At 23.4% G+C, this 19,878-nt stretch overlaps 4 protein-coding genes across 4 annotated transcripts; 3 read left to right on the top strand and 1 right to left on the bottom strand. All coding sequences in view use genetic code 6, as the record gives it.

Annotated features, from left to right (window-relative positions):
* Window positions 1-965: 965 nt before the first annotated feature.
* Window positions 966-5,210, top strand: TTHERM_01083080 (hypothetical protein; the record flags this gene model as incomplete). The annotated part of the gene is made up of 2 exons (XM_001030461.1): window positions 966-2,190; window positions 2,497-5,210. 2 exons carry the CDS (start codon window positions 966-968, stop codon window positions 5,208-5,210), a joined length of 3,939 nt encoding a protein of 1,312 aa, XP_001030461.1.
* Window positions 5,211-7,411: 2,201 nt separating this feature from the next.
* On the top strand, window positions 7,412-8,593 carry TTHERM_01083070 (transmembrane protein, putative; the record flags this gene model as incomplete). Its single annotated transcript, XM_001030460.1, has 1 exon — window positions 7,412-8,593. The coding sequence occupies one exon, from the start codon at window positions 7,412-7,414 to the stop codon at window positions 8,591-8,593; it is 1,182 nt and encodes a 393-aa protein (XP_001030460.1).
* Window positions 8,594-8,665: 72 nt separating this feature from the next.
* On the top strand, window positions 8,666-11,760 carry TTHERM_01083060 (ATPase, histidine kinase-, DNA gyrase B; the record flags this gene model as incomplete). Its single annotated transcript, XM_001030459.2, has 3 exons — window positions 8,666-8,746; window positions 10,211-10,633; window positions 10,690-11,760. 3 exons carry the CDS (start codon window positions 8,666-8,668, stop codon window positions 11,758-11,760), a joined length of 1,575 nt encoding a protein of 524 aa, XP_001030459.2.
* Window positions 11,761-15,964: 4,204 nt separating this feature from the next.
* On the bottom strand, window positions 15,965-16,666 carry TTHERM_01083050 (phospholipase/carboxylesterase family protein; the record flags this gene model as incomplete). Its single annotated transcript, XM_001030458.3, has 1 exon — window positions 15,965-16,666. One exon carries the CDS (start codon window positions 16,664-16,666, stop codon window positions 15,965-15,967), a length of 702 nt encoding a protein of 233 aa, XP_001030458.2.
* Between the last annotated feature and the right edge of the window lie 3,212 nt (window positions 16,667-19,878).

Genomic DNA, 19,878 nt, shown 5'->3' with positions numbered 1-19,878 from the left:
GAAATAAAAAAAATAAATTATTATTAATTAATCCTAATTTTATGGTTGGTTCATAAAATATAATTATCTGTTTTCTATTCATAAATCCAAAAAATTACATTAAAGATTTTTTTCTTCAGAAAATTATTAAAAATTAGTATTACTCATACCTACATAATACTTGATTATATATTGCTATTCTCGGGTAATTATTTCTGTAGTAGGAAATTAATTAATTTAATCTTATAAAAATTATTTATTTATTTTTATATTGTTTCCTGATTTTATGTGATTTATATTGAATATATTTTATAGAAGTTCGTTCTTCTTTTTTTTAAAGGTTTCAAAAAAGATTAATAAAAAAATATTAAATAATTAATTTACATTTGTTGAGTTTTTTTAAATTACTCTTTTAGAAAAAATATTTAAAAAAGTATAAAGAGATAATACTGAATGGAATAATAAATAATGTTCATTAATACATATGAAATAGTGTAATGACTACAAAATAATATAATATAATGATAATCATTGATATTAGTGTAATTATTAAGAAAATAAATAAATAAATAAATGAATATAATATTCTGAAGTAAATATTTATGAATTAGATGAATGTTATTTTATAATATTTATCATATTAATTAAGCTAACTAAGAAATAAATAAAGAATTAGAGAAGATTTAGTATAATCCAGTGGCATTTTGTGCTATAGTTATTTTTAAATCAATAATTTTTAATTGAAAACAAAAGTTAATAACAAAAATAAGTTTTTATGCCACAAATTAATATTATTTGTTAATATTAATTGACATTACATTCATACTATAACTCAAATCATAAATCTTTTTTTGCATTGATTTTTAGATATATTATTAAACAAGTAAATTAGATAAAAGAAAGAAGCAGTATAGTTTTTAATAAACATACTTTGTTTTACTTACATACGTAATATACTTGAGTCATCAATTAAAATTTTACCTTAGATGCTGTTTGCTAGAGGTGCAGATATTGAAGGAGAAACCTAGACTGCTGCTACTATTGAATCCGCTGAATAAATGAAGTTTAGGAGGCAGTAAGAAAAATAAATGAAAAAGTTTTAAAAAATAGAGAACAAATAAAATGTGAGAGAATATGAAGAAAATTTTCACTCTAAGAACTATACAAATATAAGATCAAAAGTATTTTAGCTCAGAATAAAGAAAGTTGATTTTGGAGGATAGAAAGTAACAATTAATGATAAAGTTCTTATAAACAGAAGAGTCTTGAATGATTATATTCATATTGTTAATAAGAGATAAGATGTAGTAGATTCAATGGAAGATAACTTTTGGTCAATGGTTTAATTATATGATGGGACTTTGCATTACTTCAACAAATATTATGGAAAGAAGTTAGAAGATTAAATGTCAAAGCTCAATCATATGCTTAAGCCAGAGCACAGATATTTGCTAAAGAGTATTGATAAAAATGAAGCAAGAATTAAAAGACGTTTGCTAGAATATGAATAAGTTAAAAAATCAGGAGATCCTACTATAAAGAAAGCATTGCAGGAATGTAAGAATATTGAAGAAATAGTAGAAAAACACCATTAGTAGCAAAAGTAGAAAGCAGCGGATAGAAGGAATAAAAATAAATCAGAAGGGCATATTGAGAAGCTTTCAAAAAAGAAAGGTTATATAGTGAATGAGATGGAAGTTGAGTAAAGAAGATAAAACCAAATGATTATGAATGAAATATAGAAGTTTGGTAGCGATAGAATCAAACGCAAACTGTTCGAGCAAGATATGAAAGTTATTTTAGAAAATCAAGAAATATAAGATAAAATTCATCATATTTAAATGTCTTTAGAAAAAATGCAGAATCAACCAGCAACTTCAAGCAAGTCAATCAATTTGATTTGTGAGAATGAAGAAGACCCTTAAAATGAAGGTCATAACTAAAATGAAAACACATAAAAAAACATTATGTCATTACGCCACATAAACAATCCTGTCTCTTTGCAGCATATAAATATGGTTTCGCCTAGATCTCCAAGGTTAGACCACCTTATAGGCAATAAAAATTCATCTTCTAATTTAGCTAATAACAATAGCCCATATTTATAGTCAGCTTTTGCTCACAATATGCAAATTTAGGAGCATGAATTAGTATTAAATGAGTTACAAAGAAGGCATTCTCACAATAACTTGAACCCTTTTATTCACTACAGTAAATAAATAAATACATTTTATTCTTGTTTTTAATAGTAACAATTTCAAATATTTTGAAGTTCAAAAAAATAAGTTTTTTTATGAGAAATCTGATTATTTATTTATTTGTCTATTTAAAAAATAATTAAAAGGACAATTTAGAAAAATATATTTTTACTTATTTTATTTGGTAGAAAAATAAAAAACTGAATATAAAAACAAGTTTATTTTTAGCTTGTTGATAATTGATCATTTTATTTGATTTGAATTGGCAAAATTAATTGAATATTTTATATTTGTTAAAAAATATTTTAAAATAAATAAGGTATGCTATCTAATAAGTAAGCTACTTCACCTATTTTCTAATAAGTATTAGAATAGCAGTCACTTCATTCTAAAAGCTTGGATAAAATAGGATTAAATAACTACTTGGATTAAAATGAAGGTAGCGAAGAGAAAGTTGGAAAAAAGGATCCAAGAAGTTCTATCTTTAATTTCTAACAAAATTAAAAGAATCAGAGTTAAGCTAAGTTAAATAATTTAACTATAAGAGAATAATAATTTATGATGCTTTAGTAAGAATTAAATAGCACTTCACCTCATATGAAGAGAGGAAGCATTGATGGAAATAATTCGCCTAGGAATTAGCCTTTTATATCTCAATTAAGAAATTAAAGTATTTTCGATAATTTAAGCACTATGAGTTAGTCAAAGAAAACATCAATTTTGAGTGCTAACGATTCATAAAATAATGGTAATAGTTAGTACAATGGAGAAAAAAGGTTAAAATCAAATGTTTCATTTAATTTGTCTTCTAATCACCCAGAAATGATATCTACTCCTTAGAAAGAATACATGCTTACTGAAAAATACAATAAATCAACTCCTTCCACTTCATTGTTTTCTAATAATTAAGAATAAAAGTCTAAATTCAATCAAATGAATTGCACAGTGGGATCGTTTACTGTAAAAGAAAATAGCTAAGCCTAAAAGACCTCGAAATAAAACCACATTACTACTAATTTAAATTTGAGAAAGGCGAGCTTGGATTAAGTAATGGGTAAAATAAATGAGGAAAAACTTAAGAAAGTAGCTATCAATATTCAGAGTTCGTCGGGTATTAAAGAGGAATTATTGCAAAGTAAAAGCACTATTGCTGCTACCCCTTTAAAATCAGTTTTAAAAAAGAGTCATAACAATATTTCTTTAACAGAAAATTAATTAAAATAAAATGTAACGAGTATTAAAGATGTCATCTCGACTACTAAATCTCTTGTGACGGCAAATGGATCATTCAACTTTTAAAACAATCAAGGATTGTAAGAATCAAGCAATAATTTAATTTCTGATTAGAATTTCTTAACTTCAGCTAGTAACATGTAAACTGTTGAATCACCATCTAAGATAAATTCAGCAAAGTCGAATAAGCAACAAGGCCTAATAAAAAGATTAACAACTTTGGTTTCTCAAGAAAACTTAGCTATTATTGGAAACTATCAGTCTAAAAGGAGACAGTCAAAGAGCATTTAGATAGAGAATGTAAGCTCTAACGAAAAAATTGAGGAAAATCCAAGCAATTAACCAAATATAACAAACGAAGATAAAAAATAAATAAAAATTTAGAACGATTCAAATACAGAGAAAATTTAATAAGAGGCATCTGATGATGATAATGAAGATGAAAATAAAAACAATGGGTCTAGATAGGACACAGTAAGTTCCAGAGGTAATAAAAACGATTTATATAGTTCAAGAGAGAAGAAAAAAAGAAAATCAATAATTCCTGAAATTTATGGTAAAAAGAATTCAAAATCTGCTGATAAAGTAAACTCACAGTAATCTGAAGAAGTGTTTGAAAAACCATTGATTCGTAACAAAATCTATAATGAAAACGATCTTTTTAAGTATAAAAAAATTAATAAATATGCCTTGCATGAAATCTATGAAAAGAGAATCCTTAACTTGCATAAAGATGAAACACCGTTGCTGAGCATGAAAGAATTGCAGTACATTGAAGAAAAGTAAAAAAAGTCGTCAAGTTAAAGTTAAATTAAAGTACCATACACTCACCATCAGCATCATCCTTTTTCTTGGAACAATTTAGAGGAGAAAAAAGCAGACTTTTTGAGCTTGGAAAAGCAGAGATCTCTTTTAATAAATCCTGAGCAAGAGGAAGTTTTTGACAAAAAAATAAGCTAAATCCATGGTACTGATGTATTCAACATGTATAAAAGCATTTAGAAAAACTGCAAAACTTAAATTGAGTAAAGCAAGTCGTTTTAAAAAGATATAAAAGAAGGAGAGTAGGAATTAAAGTTCAAACATAAAATATTGAAACAACAGTATGCTGAGCACTTGGGACCGAAAGAATACAAATCTAAATATGTGAAAGAGATACTCGATTAGACTAAAAAGTAGCTTAACTTTAAAATAAATAAAAAAAGCAGATCTAAAATTTCATCTCCAGAAAAAATACTTTAAAGCTTGCTTAAACAAGATAAACAAGTATGGGGAAAAACAATTAAAAGTTAAGAATTAATTAAAGATGAAAATGGCGAAATAATTTAAGCTTAAAAGCCTGAGAAGAAATACAATCTATTCTCCTCTCAGACTATGTCAGATACAGAAAAGTAATAAGTAAGAAATTAGTCAATGTAAAAGCTTGAGAAGATAGTTGACAAATATAAAAATAACTCTATGTCTTTGCAAGAATAGCTTTAATCCCTCATGAATTTGGACAATAACCGCAAGGCTTTGTTTGGCATGACTTAGAAGATGTATGTGCCAAGTAATCTGATAAAAAATAAGTAAAAAAATAAATATCTAAATGGAATCCTTTCAAGTAGTAATATTGATTAAAATACCTTCAACCAATTAAAATAATAAATAGCGAATAACCAAAATAATCAATCAGCTCAGTTCAATAACACAGTTGAGTTCCCTTCAAACAACTAAATGGGAGATGAAAATGATAATAACGAAAACAACAAATCAATAGTATCTGTAGATGAATAAATTAAGTCCAAAAATTTAGAATGAAAAGAATGAAACCAAATACAATAAAATTTAGTATTAAAAAATAGAATTTAAAAGATAACCAAATAACCTGTAAAATAATAATTATCAATAAAAAATATAATTAATACTAATGAAATTTTTCTGAAATAATTTTATTATTTAATGTAAATTATAAATATAATGTATTATAAATAACTTTGTATATGTTGTCTTCAATTACTAGCAAATTCCTAAAATATTTATTTAGCTAAGTTAAATAAATAAATGAAATTCTATTTAAAGCTTAAAGATGTAAATCAAAATAAATCAAATCAATCAATCAAACAAACAACATAAAAATAAAACACACAATGAAATTGAATAAATTAATTTAGAATAAAAAACATAAAAATTTAGAATAAATATTTTTATTTAAATTTTAACACAAAATAGAAAGCTTAAATTTATAAATTCGTCCGCTAGAAAACAAATTTTATTCAAGTATTTTTTAGAATAGAAAGCGAATTTATTAAGCCAAATTAAATAGAACTGAAATATATTTATATATAATCAGTCATCATATAAAATTAAATAAACACATCAAGGTAAATTGAATGAAGGATCAAATATCAAATAATTAGGTAAGTTAGTTAGTTAGTTAGTTAACTAGATCTAACAAATTGGACAGTATAATCTGTATTATTAATTAATAACACAAATACTTTAGTTCATACTTAAATAATACTTAATTTTAATATTCTTATTTTCTTTTTCCTATTTATTTGACTTTTTCAGAATTTTAGCATAGTTATATCCATTATTTTAGCTTTTAGTTAAAGAATGTAAATAGAGCTAATTTGTTCTTATCTGTAATTTTGTTAGTAGTAAATAAAATTAAATTTACTTATTTTAATATCTTACGTAAATTGAGCCATAACGCTGATTTTTAGTGAGACTGGCTTCAAATTTTCTTTTATCTAATTTCTGATTTTGTCTTATATTGTAGAAAAACAAAAAACCGCAAATTCGTATCTTTCTCAATAATGAATTCTAATCAGCTACTTTTAAAGTATTTATTGGGTTCATATTAAATGAAAAAATTATTTCAGATTAAACTGTCTTTTGTTATCCAAATGATAACTTTTTTAAGAAAATAATATATAATTATTTCTTTCTTATTCAGGCATTTAAGTTTTTAAATATTAGGAAAGTATGCTATATGAATTTTGATAGACAGACAGATACAAATAAATAAAGCAAGTAAGTAGGTAAACAAGCGCAAACAAGCATGAAATAAATAAATAAATTAATTAATTAATTAACAAATTTTATTTTGTTTTATATTACTTGATTATTAAAAATTTATTTTGCTTGAACAAGAATATCTTTCTTGATTTAAAAAAAAATGATATTTAGAATAGATAATAAAATAAGATTTAAAATACCGTATTAAATTGAGACTTACAGTTGGTAAAGAAAAATAAAAGAAAGAGAAAAAGAATAATTTAATTACAATTCAGAAAAGAAAAATTATTTGATATTATCGACAGGTTACTTCGCAGAGAAATTAATATAAAAAAATTAAATTATGTAGTTTATTTTTCATATTTTTATCAATAGGCATTTTGTATGCCAAAATTAACAAAATTAAGTAACAATAATTGTTTGGAAAAATTAAATGTTGATGGCAATTAATTTGTTTAGTAAAATGTGTTAAAATGAATACAATTCTTAATAAAATTTCAAAAGGTAGAATAAGAAATATATTTCATAAACTGTGATAATTTCTTTTCTTAATGCATTTGATCTAGTTAATCAGCTATAAAAATGCATGCAAAATGCAAGAAGTGATCTGGCTGGCTATTTAATTTATTAATTTATTTACTTGTTATTTATTGATTTCTTTGATAATCAAAATAAATGAAGTTTTTGTAAGTAAATAAATATTCACTTTTTTGCTTCTTTGTTTTTGAATGATTATTTGTTTGTCTGTTTATAAGTATGCATGTATTTATTTGTTTGTTTGTTTGTTTGTTTTTTCATTTATATGCATAAATAGAAGTGATTGTTAAATTGCAAATGGTTATTAAGTTATGCATAAATCCTTTAATTTCTAAAAATTAAAATTGAAAGAAAAACAAAGTAAAAAAAGATAGCAAGACTTGTATATTAAAGAGTATTGAAATAAATACACATAAAACGTGAATACAACTCAATAATTAAACTCTTGCGCACAAGATAAAATGAGCAATTCATTTTATAAGCAAAGGTGTGGAAGAATAATAAATATAGCACCTATAGGCTGCAAATAGCATCAACGTGCTTTAATGTTCTAATATTTAAGAATGCTCATATTGACGATCATTTATTTAGCTATTCTCGTCAGGAATTTCATCTCAAAAAAATATGATGTTAATGACTATTAGAATTACCTACTTTTTATACCTCCTGCATTATTTTTTACAAATTGGATTTGCGATAGACTCTTTTTTTCTAAGAGATTCGATATTGATTTTTCTCCTTTAATTATTATTTACTTCATTGTTCCTTATGTTGCGATATGTAGAAATAATTGGTAGTCTGATACACTTTCTTATTCAATATTAATGATTTGGAGCATAAATATAGTATTTAGTAGAAGCTAAGTGGCTTCCTTTTTGGGCTGTGCAATTGGACTATTTGCATTGATTTATCAAGGGTGGTATTACGATTATCACGAAATAATTGTTGGGATTGGCTTTTTATCTTGCTTTTTGAATTGGGAATTAAATAAGCAATAAGTAGGCCAAAAATTATATATTTAGTAAATTAGTAAGAAAGTTGAAACCAAATACTTGCAAAATCAAAAGCAAATTAAGATGATTGTAGAAGTGGATAAAAATTACAACCCAACCAACCAGAAAACAAACGATATAAAATTACTTTACATAAGCAGCAACGATTAAAATGAACAATTTTTTGGTAGTATAGATCCAATTCCTTTTATTAGAAATTGTTGGGTTTCATCAAAGAAGAAAAAGTCTTTTCTTCAGCAGTTAATCACCTCTCATCTAGAATCAAAAAATCAAGTTTCAAGCACTTTCAAAGTAAGGTATGTGAAGGGTATTAAACCTGTAATGATCAATGCTTCATTAACAGAGCAAGAAGAATTAGAATTAATTTAATTAGATGCAAATTAAGAAAATCAATAATAAAAATAGAATATCCAAACTTAAAGTGCTTCGAAATCAGAAATAAATTTTTCTAATGCCTTATCAAACTCAGTTAATTAAACCATTAAATTTACATTCCTAGTGAACCAAGAAATAGAAGAGCGCTAGTATTGGAAATTTTGCCAAAAATATCAATAGAAACTATTGCAAAACATATTGCGTAAGAGCATGGTCAACATGCAAAAAATAGTTAATATATTATCTCCGAACTGAAGGAGAAACAAAGGCTGGACACTCCTCGAAACAAAACAAATCATAAATAAACTAAGATACATAACTACAGTGATGCAGTAAGACTTTTACAACTTGTATGATTTTTAAAAGTAAAATTACGAAACAGCACACAGTGATTTCTACATCAAAAAGGTAACAAATAAATACAAACATTTTTTTATTTTATCAAAGAGATAACTCATGATTACACATGATATTTACAATAAAAAATATATTTTTTATCAAATAATCAAAATAAATCCAATTGATTATTAGATTTATTGGTCAAATTAGCTTTGCTGTCTTTAGACTTTTATGGATTTCTTCTTATATTAGCCAATCCTAAATAGTTTTATTATCCAATATTAAACATACACATTGTGCTAGAACCGCTAATAATTAATTAACAAATTAACACAAAATCAAAACTCCAATAAATATATAAACCAAGAAATCAATCAATCAATCATACAAATAAATAGATAAAAATATATTTTTAATAAATAAATAAGTTAGTTAATTCTTCCCATCGATCAATCTAAATTCGCAATTCTTTACATTTACAATTTAATATTTTCCTTTTAATTTATCTAAATTTGTTTGCTTGCTTACCTTATTGAAAAGATTGGATTATGGCTTTTCAATTTAAACCAAAAAAGAAAATAAAAGAAATCCATAAAAACTGAATTCTAAAATGTAATTTAATAAAATTTGTTAAAAAAAATCAACTTCTTTGTCAGATAACTGGTTAGACTCAAAATCACACTTTTTATGAAAAAGAACAAAAGTAATCTCCAAAAATAACTTAAAAAATTAAAAAATGTTTAGAGCTTACAATTCAAAAAATATGAATTTTTAATAATAATTTAAGTGATTTGTAAAGGAAGTGTTATAAACCAAATATAATTTTCAGCTAGAATAAAATTTCTAGTGAATAAAATACAAATTAGCGAAATGAGTTTAAAACCACATTTAAAGAATATTAAAATACAATATTTAATGTTAAAATTGAGAGTTGATCAGAAATGGGATGGATCTTGAATAAAAATAAATCAAATTTATTTACCACTTTATTTTAGAAGATACAACCCCTAATTTAAGCATATTTTACTTTGTTAATCTTTAAGCAAATATTTATTTGCTAAAAAAAGGATGTATCTTTGTTTATTTATCTGCTTAAATCTAAATTTTAAATATTTACTTTTGATCATCTATCTAGATAGTCTATATATATTTCTGTCTTTCTGCTCCCCACTATTATATTTATTTATTGATATCACTTGTGGATTTACTTAACTCTTTGATAGATCATATGCAATATTTTAATTATAGCCACTATTTAGCTTCAAATTAATTTTAAATTTAATGATATTTTTTGAATCTCACAAATCCTCGGTTTTTATTAATAAATAAATAATCTTTTTATTTAATTGATTGATTATGAGAAATCAGTTTGTGGACATCATTGGATTATTTTTTATTTTTTTGATAATATTACACTTTATAAAACCAATCCAATCCTTATTCATTTTTAAAACCTTAAATCCTTTTTAGATTACTCACCTTTTCCAACTATTACTAATTAATGCATATTTCTTACATTTCTTTTATCAAAAGATTATTAAAGAAACCATCGATGTGTACGCAGAACTCTCATAAGAAAAACACGTAAACTTGCTTTTTATAGACAAAGCTCCTGAGCTCAAAAAGATAAAAAACGATGAAAAAAGAATTCTATAAATCCTAATGATTCTTTTAGAAAACTCAATATCCAACACCTAAGAAAATGGATCTATTCTCGTTAAGCTAAAATGTAATGACATCACATCTCCCTATGCCATTTTAGAAGTAGTTGACACCGGTAAAGGTATCTTAAACACATTCCAGCCTCCATATCCCAACCCAAAAACCCTCTAACAAGCACAGCACAATGCACAATCTCCTGTTCAAATTGGTCTCTACAATCTTAAGCAAATCCTCTCTAAGATAGGTCCTTAGCAAGACATAATTTTAAAATCCACCAAAGACGTCGGAACAAAGGTAAAATTAAATTTCACACAAAAAAATACTTTATGAATGATAAATCTTTATTAAAGATAAGCTTCAAAATCTATAGAGATTTAGAGTACAAAGACTCTGTCTACTGGGGAAAGCACGGCGATAAAAATAGATATTCTATTCCCATTCTGCCTCCAGTAGAAGATAACGGATTTGCAGCAAGAACTGATAACAAATACAGCTCTATGATTCCTATTTAAAACGAAAACCAAATTTAAGAAGAGAGTTAGTAGCTTTCAGATGAATCTATTTATGCAGATAATAAATAAAAATATAAGCAAAAATCTCATCTTAAATAAAATATTTAAATATAAGAAAAAGAAATTACAACTTCTAGCTATAATTTATAGAAATCTAAAACAGAAGAAAGTCCTATTGGATCCAAAAAACAAATCAACGATAAACAGCCTAATGTTACTGCTATTGATCATAATATTCACAATAACTCTTTCAGCCATATTAACTTAGAAGATACCTTCATGAAATCTAAGTCAAATTACGGTAGTAAGGGTAACATTTCAATAATGAACTATCTTCACAACTCAAGTTAAATGATACACCCAGGCAACTAAGAAACAAATAAAGAATCCAATTAAATTAAATGTGTCAGCATACAAGAAGGACTGCAATAATACAGTCCATCTAAATAAAACTCAATTAATCCAGAAACTCCTCCTAGTAACAGCAACAATTCAAATCCAAACAATAACAATAACCAAGAAAAAGCTTAAAAATCTATTCTCAAAAGGCCAAAAATACTAATTTAATAGTCAGAAAACTTCATTAATCTAAATAAAATAATTAAAAACGATGAGTTCGAATAAGATAGTGACCTAGATAGCGACATTCATGCTATCGAAATAGAAGAATTCCCAAATCACTCACCTGGTAAGCCAGAACCTTTTGAGTTTATTAAAAGAACCTAAAAAGAAAAAAGGCTCTCCCATATAACTGATATATCAAGATTCATGACACCTCAAAATATGCCTTCTACAAACGCCTTTTCAAACAGCAGACTCGGATACGAATCGTCTCCTAAACACCTAATTAATAGGCATATGGGAAGAAATTCCACACTCAATTTTACAGAAGTTGATAAAGATTTTTGAAAACTTAATCAACTTATTCATTCATTAATTCAATAAAATTCTCAGTTTATTATATAATTAATAATATTAACCTATTTTAATCCTAAAATCAAAATAATAAAGAACTACTAAACAACAAACACTTTAACCACTGCCTAAAATAAATAAATATAATTTAACAATTTTAAGAAGTAAATAAATAAATAATTAAGTTATTAAACAATCAAATTAACAAAAAAAAAAATTTTTTTTGATAATAACTTAAAAGATTATTACTTGAAAGAACTAACACAACTCTTATAATGACAAGTATCATGATAAAAGAGGTGCTGCAATTTTAACATATAATTACTAAACTCTTTAAATATAAGTTTTTAATTATTTATATATTTAATGTATAAAGTATTTCTTACTAAATATTAACTAATTAATATTTTCAATTTAGATTATTAAAATAGTTTTTGTGTAATGATAAAAGTTACCTAAAACAATTCAAAAGGAAATATTCTAATTTTATTTACTGATATTAAAAAATATCTAATGTATTATTCTAAATGTATTTAATTTAGGCTAATTTAAATAAAAAATTTATAAATTATTAAAAAAAATACACCAGAAAATTAATATTTCAACACTAAAATTGCATGCCTATTGTTGCTTTTATGCAGTATTAACAACACTAAATTAATAAACTATCATAAATTAAAATCCTCAGCATATAAATTAAAAATTTTGTAACAATAAACTAATTTAATTTTAATTTATTTTTTTTAATTTAATTATTAATTAATTACTTAAAGTAATTTTTATTTGAAATTTTTATTTTAAAAATTAACAAGTTTTCGTAATTAAATATGACTTATTTTTTTATCATTTATAAAAAATTAATCTGAATAAGCTCATTTAAATAATATGACTTTGATTATAATTATAATTTATTTATTCTACTTTGTTAATTCGTAAATAAATCTGATCAATTATTTTAGTATTTTTGGTTTAAACGCATTTTATTGTTATCATTAAAAAAAATTTTTAAAGATAAGTTAATTTTAACATCATAAATAGATAAATTATAAAGTAGACCTAAATAAATAATATTAATTAATATCATAATATCATTTTAAAAATTATATTTTCAACTTATTTCATCAATTTTATATTAAAAAAAGGAAATTAATTATGTTCATCCTAAAAATTAATGAATACTTGTATTTATCATTTATATTTACTTCTAGTTAATAAAATAATTATTGATTTGCTGTTAACAAACTCAATATAAAAATAAAAAATATTTTAATATATGCTTGAAGTTATAAAAATTATCATTCAGGCCTGTTTTATTATGGTAAAAGATCGATCTTAATTTAAGTTAGTTCTTTCCAGAATTAGTGATACTTGGTTTTTTTAATTTTAGATTTAAATCTAATAATTATTTTTTATAGTATTTACACCTTTAATATAAGATTTATCTATGTAAAATATTTTTAAACGCTATTACCAAATTTCTATTAACCAAAGGTCTTATATAAAACAATTTTAAATAAAAATTTGTTTAATTAGATTTGTAATTAAGATTTTTTTTAAGCCTAAAATTTAAAGAGACTAATTTATTGATAAGATTTGTTAAATATTATATGCCATTTTAAATTAATAAATAGTTCTTAATTTTCCAAATCTATTAATTAGTTTAATGAAATAAATTAAAGCATTTAATAATTTTATATGGAATTTTTTTTTGTAATTTAAATAAGATTTGATAAATAAAAAATTTAATTAGCAATTTTAAGTTTGGAAAAAATAAAACATGCTTTTTATTATGAAAAACTAAAAAAAAGTTAATGAGTAAATTAAAATTTGGCAAATTGATATTTTTTTAAAAAAGTTTATTAAATAAGAAAAACATTAAGTAAGGACACTATCAAAGGAAACTTAAAAAATATTAATCATAGCTAAATTTAATAAGGATTTAATGATTTGAATATATTTGTTTATCTGATTACAACTATTTCGAAATGAAAATCCCAAGCAAGATAACTACACACGAGTATTCAATTAAATTAATTAAATTTGCAATTAATATATTCTTATGTTTAAAATTGTAGATTTAGTTAAAAATAACTAATTTAATTCAATAAATATATGGTGTTAATTCGATTTTAATTTGATTTATAAATTTAATTTGGATATTTTTCCTTCAAATTTTATAAAAAAATTAAAATTTACAACTAAAAAATGTGGTAAAATTTAGTTACTTTTTAATTAATCTTAGTTATTGATTAAAATCCATAGTAAAATTTGAGTTGATTTCTTAATTATAATAAAAACTTAATATTATTTACCTTCCTTCTAAAAGATCCAAACAAAAATTTCTCAAGAAATATTAAAAAGTTAATAATTTTAATCTTATTGTAATAATTATTATATTTCTGAAAGATAATTTATTTATTTTCTATAAGTTCTCATATTTAAAAAATATTTTTTTGCTTTTATAAAAAGTCAAAAAACAATACGTTAGAGCTTTTACTCAAAAAGATTCTTTTGAAAAATAAGAACTTAGTTTAAAAAAAGAGTATTATTACATAATTACTTTGCTATTGAATCTTTTGATTAAAAGATATTTTATTAAATTGAAGGGTAATAACAAATTATAGATAAACAAATAAATAATTTCTAAATATAAATTTATATTCCCTATAAGCTAATATACTTTTACATCACTAAGTATAAATTTATCAAACACACTTGAATAAAATGAATAATGTAAATATTGTTGAAATTATTGATAAAAGAAACACTATTTTCTTGAAAACAAACTCTCATCCTTTTTTCAAAAAGAAAATATTTAGTACAAAAAAATACTTGTTTGGTTCATTGTTATTTACAAATGGTTCTTACAAGCTATGAATTACGCTTTTAAGTTTTGTTTCGTTGATTTATTGTTTTTTATTTAAAATGATATTTTTTGTTAGAATTTTTGCTCTTTTATGAAATATGTTTATTATATTTTACTATTCATTTAACTAATAATACCTAAATAAATAAAAAATAAGCAATACATATTATAAATATTTAAGTAAAGTATTGTATATTGTATAGATTATTTTAATGAATTTGCTTTGTAATGTAAAAACCAATCTTAATATCTATCTATGTTGTCCTCACCCAATAATAAAATTGTAATAAAAACTCTTCTCATTCATATCTTTAAAAAATAAAATTATGTAAACAAATATCTAATTTTATAATGTGTTACACACAATCAATTTTTTCTGATCGTCTTAAATCGTCAGGGGGGACCTAATTTGCTGATAAATTGAACTAAGTCTGAAAATTAATGTTTCAACTTATTTTTTCTTTAAAATTTAAAGAATGCTAGTAACATTTAGAAATTCATATGAAAATTTATTCAAATCAATTTAAATTTAAGTTTACTACGATATAATTTCAAAGCTATTGTTTATACGATTTTGCTACTTTCATATTCTTAAATTATTTGATTTTTTTTATAATCAACTTTTGAAACAATAGAGAGATAATAAAAATGCAATAAAAGACAGGATTTTACTTTACAAAAGAAAATAAATGATTTAAAAGTAACCTTAATTAGAATAAAATTAGAATTAATGATTAAAACATATAAAAAAACTCTAATTTATAAATCAAGCTTTCTAAATATAAAAATTTCAAGTTTGTAAATCAAATAAATTCTAATGCAATCAAAAGTATCTATCTATCTATCTGTCAATTTTTAGATATTTATTTACATAATTTTGATGAAATATTAAAAAAATAAAGTAATTTAGAGTGTAAAAACGATAAAAATTTTAAATTTATGTGGTAGGAAATAGTATCTTTGAATTTAGTTTATAGATAATTATTAAAATAATTGGGGGTTTTTAAAAAAAAAACTAAAATAGATATAAAAAATACATTAATTAAATGAATAATTATTTATTTTTTTAGTTATTGATTTCTCTGTTTTTTTATTTTTTTATTTATTTATATTCTTGCTTGCTTGCTTGCTTTTTTGTTTGTTTGTTATTCATATGCTTAACATCCAAATCAAGTTTTAGATTAGAATATTTACATTTTACCAATCACAAAATAATAAAACAAGTAAATATTTTTTATTAACTAATTTAGTGTTGTTTACTTGTTTATTTAGCTAGCTACTAATATCTTTTGTTTGTTTATTTATTTATTTTTTTGCTGTAACATTACTTTTTCACAAGTGAGCTTTAACAAATTCTTAGAAAACAATCAAACTTCTCTCGTTGAAAGTATGTTACAAATTCTTAATGATTTCCCAGCGCACTTTGTGGGTTTATTCGTTTAACTTTGTGTAACTTTACTTGGATTGAGCCCATGGTAAAAGGGGGTCTTACTCACCATGACTGATTAAGATTTCAGTGTTTTTATTACTTTCATGATCTACTATTGTGGGGAATAAAAAGCCTGAATAAACAATCAATCCTCCTAGAGGCTTATCAAATGTAAGGCCAGCTCTCAAAGTCATGCATCCACCTTAACTGAAGCCCCCTAAAAAGACTTTCTTTGAATCTCCATTAAGCTTAGCGATTTCTTCATTGAGAACTTATTAGATTCTTTAGGCTGACTCGTTTGCTTCTTCTACACCTATTGCTTGATGGAAGTTTTACTCATTGACTTGGAAAGCCTTGAAGTCAAACCATGAAGGCATTTACATGCCCATGTTGATTGTTACTTTACGAGTAGGAGCAGTTAAAAGTACTATTTTCATATTATCAGGTGTTGGAGATGAGCTTTCACCAAAAAAGTCCAAATATCCCTCGGCTGTGTCACCCAAACCATGCATCCAAACTAAAGTATGGGTGTGCTATCCTTTAGGGATCAAATAAATATCATCGCCCTTTTTTTCAACTTTGTATTTATTAATACCTCCGAACATTTCTATTTTAAGCAAAGCTTCTATTAAATTCTAATTGAAATAATAACTTTTTTAATTGTTAGTTCTTGTTTTATCAATTTCTTTTATATTATTATGTAATAAGATAGAAGATATTGATTAAATTAAATTCAATTCATTTGATTTTCCTAGTTCACTTTCTTATTTAGTTAGCATCATATTCCTGCATTTACATCTTTTCGTTAGGTGTTTTAATGTTGCAATCTTTCATTCATAGATACATTCATTTATTATTTCACTCATTCACACTCATAATATCTATCATTCTAATTATTTTGAATTTATATTTATTTTGTTTGTTTCAATAGACTTTTGAAAAGTCTTTTTTGATAAATTTTTTATGTTGAATAGCAGCTCTATTTATATATTTAATGTAGTAATATTGAAATATGAATTGAATATTCATTATGAATTCTATTTGTTTGAACGTTTAATTGTTTATGTATTTTGCATTACTTTTGTTTCTTTTTACAAATAAGAAATTTACTTATCTTCATTTTATATTGGAAAATCTAAAGAAAACCCAAGGATTTTTATGTATTTTATTCTTTTATTGTATTTTGAATTACAATTGATATCATAGATAGAATGAATAGATATTTTGATAGAAAAATAATATAAGGTTTTTACCTTTTAAATATCTTTACAACCTTAATTGATTTCTTCAGTGGTTACTACTAAGAACTAATGAAATGAAAATTTTTTTCAATAACTGACTATAATCTAAAGAATAAATTATTTTGTTTATGTAATTAGGTAAATTAAAGTGAATCTTTCAAATTTTAGTAATTTTACTTATATTAAACTGTATTTTAACACATGGCTAAATGTAATTATGAATTTACGCTCTGAATAACAAATAATTTTGTATTGTCAAAAGATACCATAAAATTAATTAAAATTAATTAATACATCAGGTTTATCATAAGGTTTTGTTAAATGAGTAAAATCTTTTATGTAAATTAAATATCTAGAAATGCAGATAGATAAATTTGAAGCCAAAAGTTAATTTTATTTTAAAGTATGATATAAGCTTTCAATATGGCTCGGCTGAAGAGAGACAGAATTTATAACATATTGATTTGTAATTTAAATAGGAAAAATTAATCCAAATTAAAATTCATACTCAAAAGATTTCACATTTCACAATTTCTGATTGATTCTCTTGTAATTAATTTTCTCAAATGTATTGTTAGTCTAAAATTAAATTTATCTAAACGGGTAGTTTTTTTTTTTTTCCACGGTAATTAAGAAAAATAATTAAATTGGTTGCATGCTTTTTCAGTGCAATTTAGGAAGCTAAATTAAAAAAAACCATTATGTCAACTTTAAAAGCTCTTATAAAAGCTATTTTTCTTTGAATAAATTTATTTTATAAATCCTAACAGCCTCAACTCTGACAAAATTTAAATGAAAAATTTACTCACATTTAATGTGCTTTCAAGGAAAAATTTTTAGGATTCTTAACTTACAAGTAATAATTTGTAAAAGAAATATGTAAAAAGATTAATTCAACCTGAGCCAAAATTTAAAACTACTTACAATAAGTAAAGTTACGTAATTTATAGTTTGTCTAAAGTGTTTTAGTAGCTAATTTAAACATAGGATTCCATTTTTTTTGAGCTAAATTTCATGGGAAGTTAAGTTTATTTTTGGTAAATGAAGCAGAAAAGGCAGGCAAGATTAATGAGGAGAAAAAGAGTGAATTAAATGTAAGAATCAATTAATAAGCTATTTATTATGCAAATTGATATTTATTTAGTGGTTGAATGAATAAATGAATGAATCAATCAATCAATGAATGAATGATAATGTGATTGAAATTACATGGGTAAATAAATTATGTTTTTAACTAAATCAATTGATTGACAAATTAGTTTTCATGTAAGTTTTCAATTTATGAAAAAAGCTTTATTTGGTTAAGTATTCATTAAATAAGTAAGTAGAAGGGCCCTCTACTCTATTTTATCAATATTTACCAGACCCCTAATTACCTTCTTCATTTATGTTCAACACCTTAATTTGAACTATAGAGTCGTCATTTATTTTTGATTAGTTTTTAAAAAAAAAATTCTATTGGCTTTCTTTTGTTTGAAAATTTCATTTTACTCTATTTATGCGGAGAATTTCAGGTTTGATAGAAGTAAAAGTAATCCATTCTATTTAAATACTCCTAACAAAACAAAAGAATTTTTCAAAGATCAAAAGAACTTTGAATTGAAACATTGTAAAAAAACCATGAAAATGGTGCAGTTTCTTTTTGAGTTGCATGTATTTTATTTTAAATGAGCAGAAAGAATTAATTAGGCTAGGCAAGTAAATACAAAATAAATTATATTTGTTCACCTAGATATTATATAGCTTTGAATGTAAAATTATAGGCCTGTATTTATTTGTTACTAATCTTTACTTAGACAGATTCTAATACGTATTTCCAAAGTGAATGAAATTAACTAACTAACTAACTAACAAGCAAACAAATAAACAATAAAAATTTGAAAGAAAAAGCATTCCAAATTAATCAATCAATTAGTAAAATAAATGAATAACAAAAAGTTACCCTCCCCCTCAGATTGATTGTAATTAAAGCTCAGTTTGAATTGTGAGTGCTTTTTAACTTAATTAATTTTGTTAAGTGGTGATTAAATATCCATCGAATCACCAAATATTTTTATAATTATTAAAAACAGAACAAAATTAAAGATAACAACTAAAAAGAAAATCTTTTAATACAACCTTATTTAATTTTTCACTATATATCTATCCTTCCTTCATTCATTTGCTTGCTTGAAAAAGCAATTCAAAAATACTAAATAAGAAAAACTAACAAACATTCTAAATTATAAATACAGCCAGATTGCTCTGCTTTTGCTATTCCTTATAAAGCTCTCTTACTAGATAAATAAATACATACATACATAAACACAATCAATATAAAAAATTTCAACCCTATCTATTTACTTCACTCGGATTACAGTTTCTTAAAATTAAATAATATTATCTGATTTGTTGAAAATATAGTTTTTTCCTAAAATTATAAAAAACCAATTCTGATTCATTTTCTCTTATTGTATCCTTTCTACTAAATAATTAATTAATTAATTTACGCTACTGAAAAATAGAAAGCAAACAAAATTTAATTAAATTGTTTGAATTGTTAAAATTATAAAATTAGAACTTGCTAACTAATTAAT

Source organism: Tetrahymena thermophila (genome assembly GCF_000189635.1).
Source record: "Tetrahymena thermophila SB210 genomic scaffold scf_8254502, whole genome shotgun sequence".
Taxonomy (NCBI): Eukaryota; Ciliophora; class Oligohymenophorea; order Hymenostomatida; family Tetrahymenidae; genus Tetrahymena; species Tetrahymena thermophila.
Note: the sequence above shows the minus strand (reverse complement) of the source record. Positions and strands in the feature narration are given on the sequence as shown.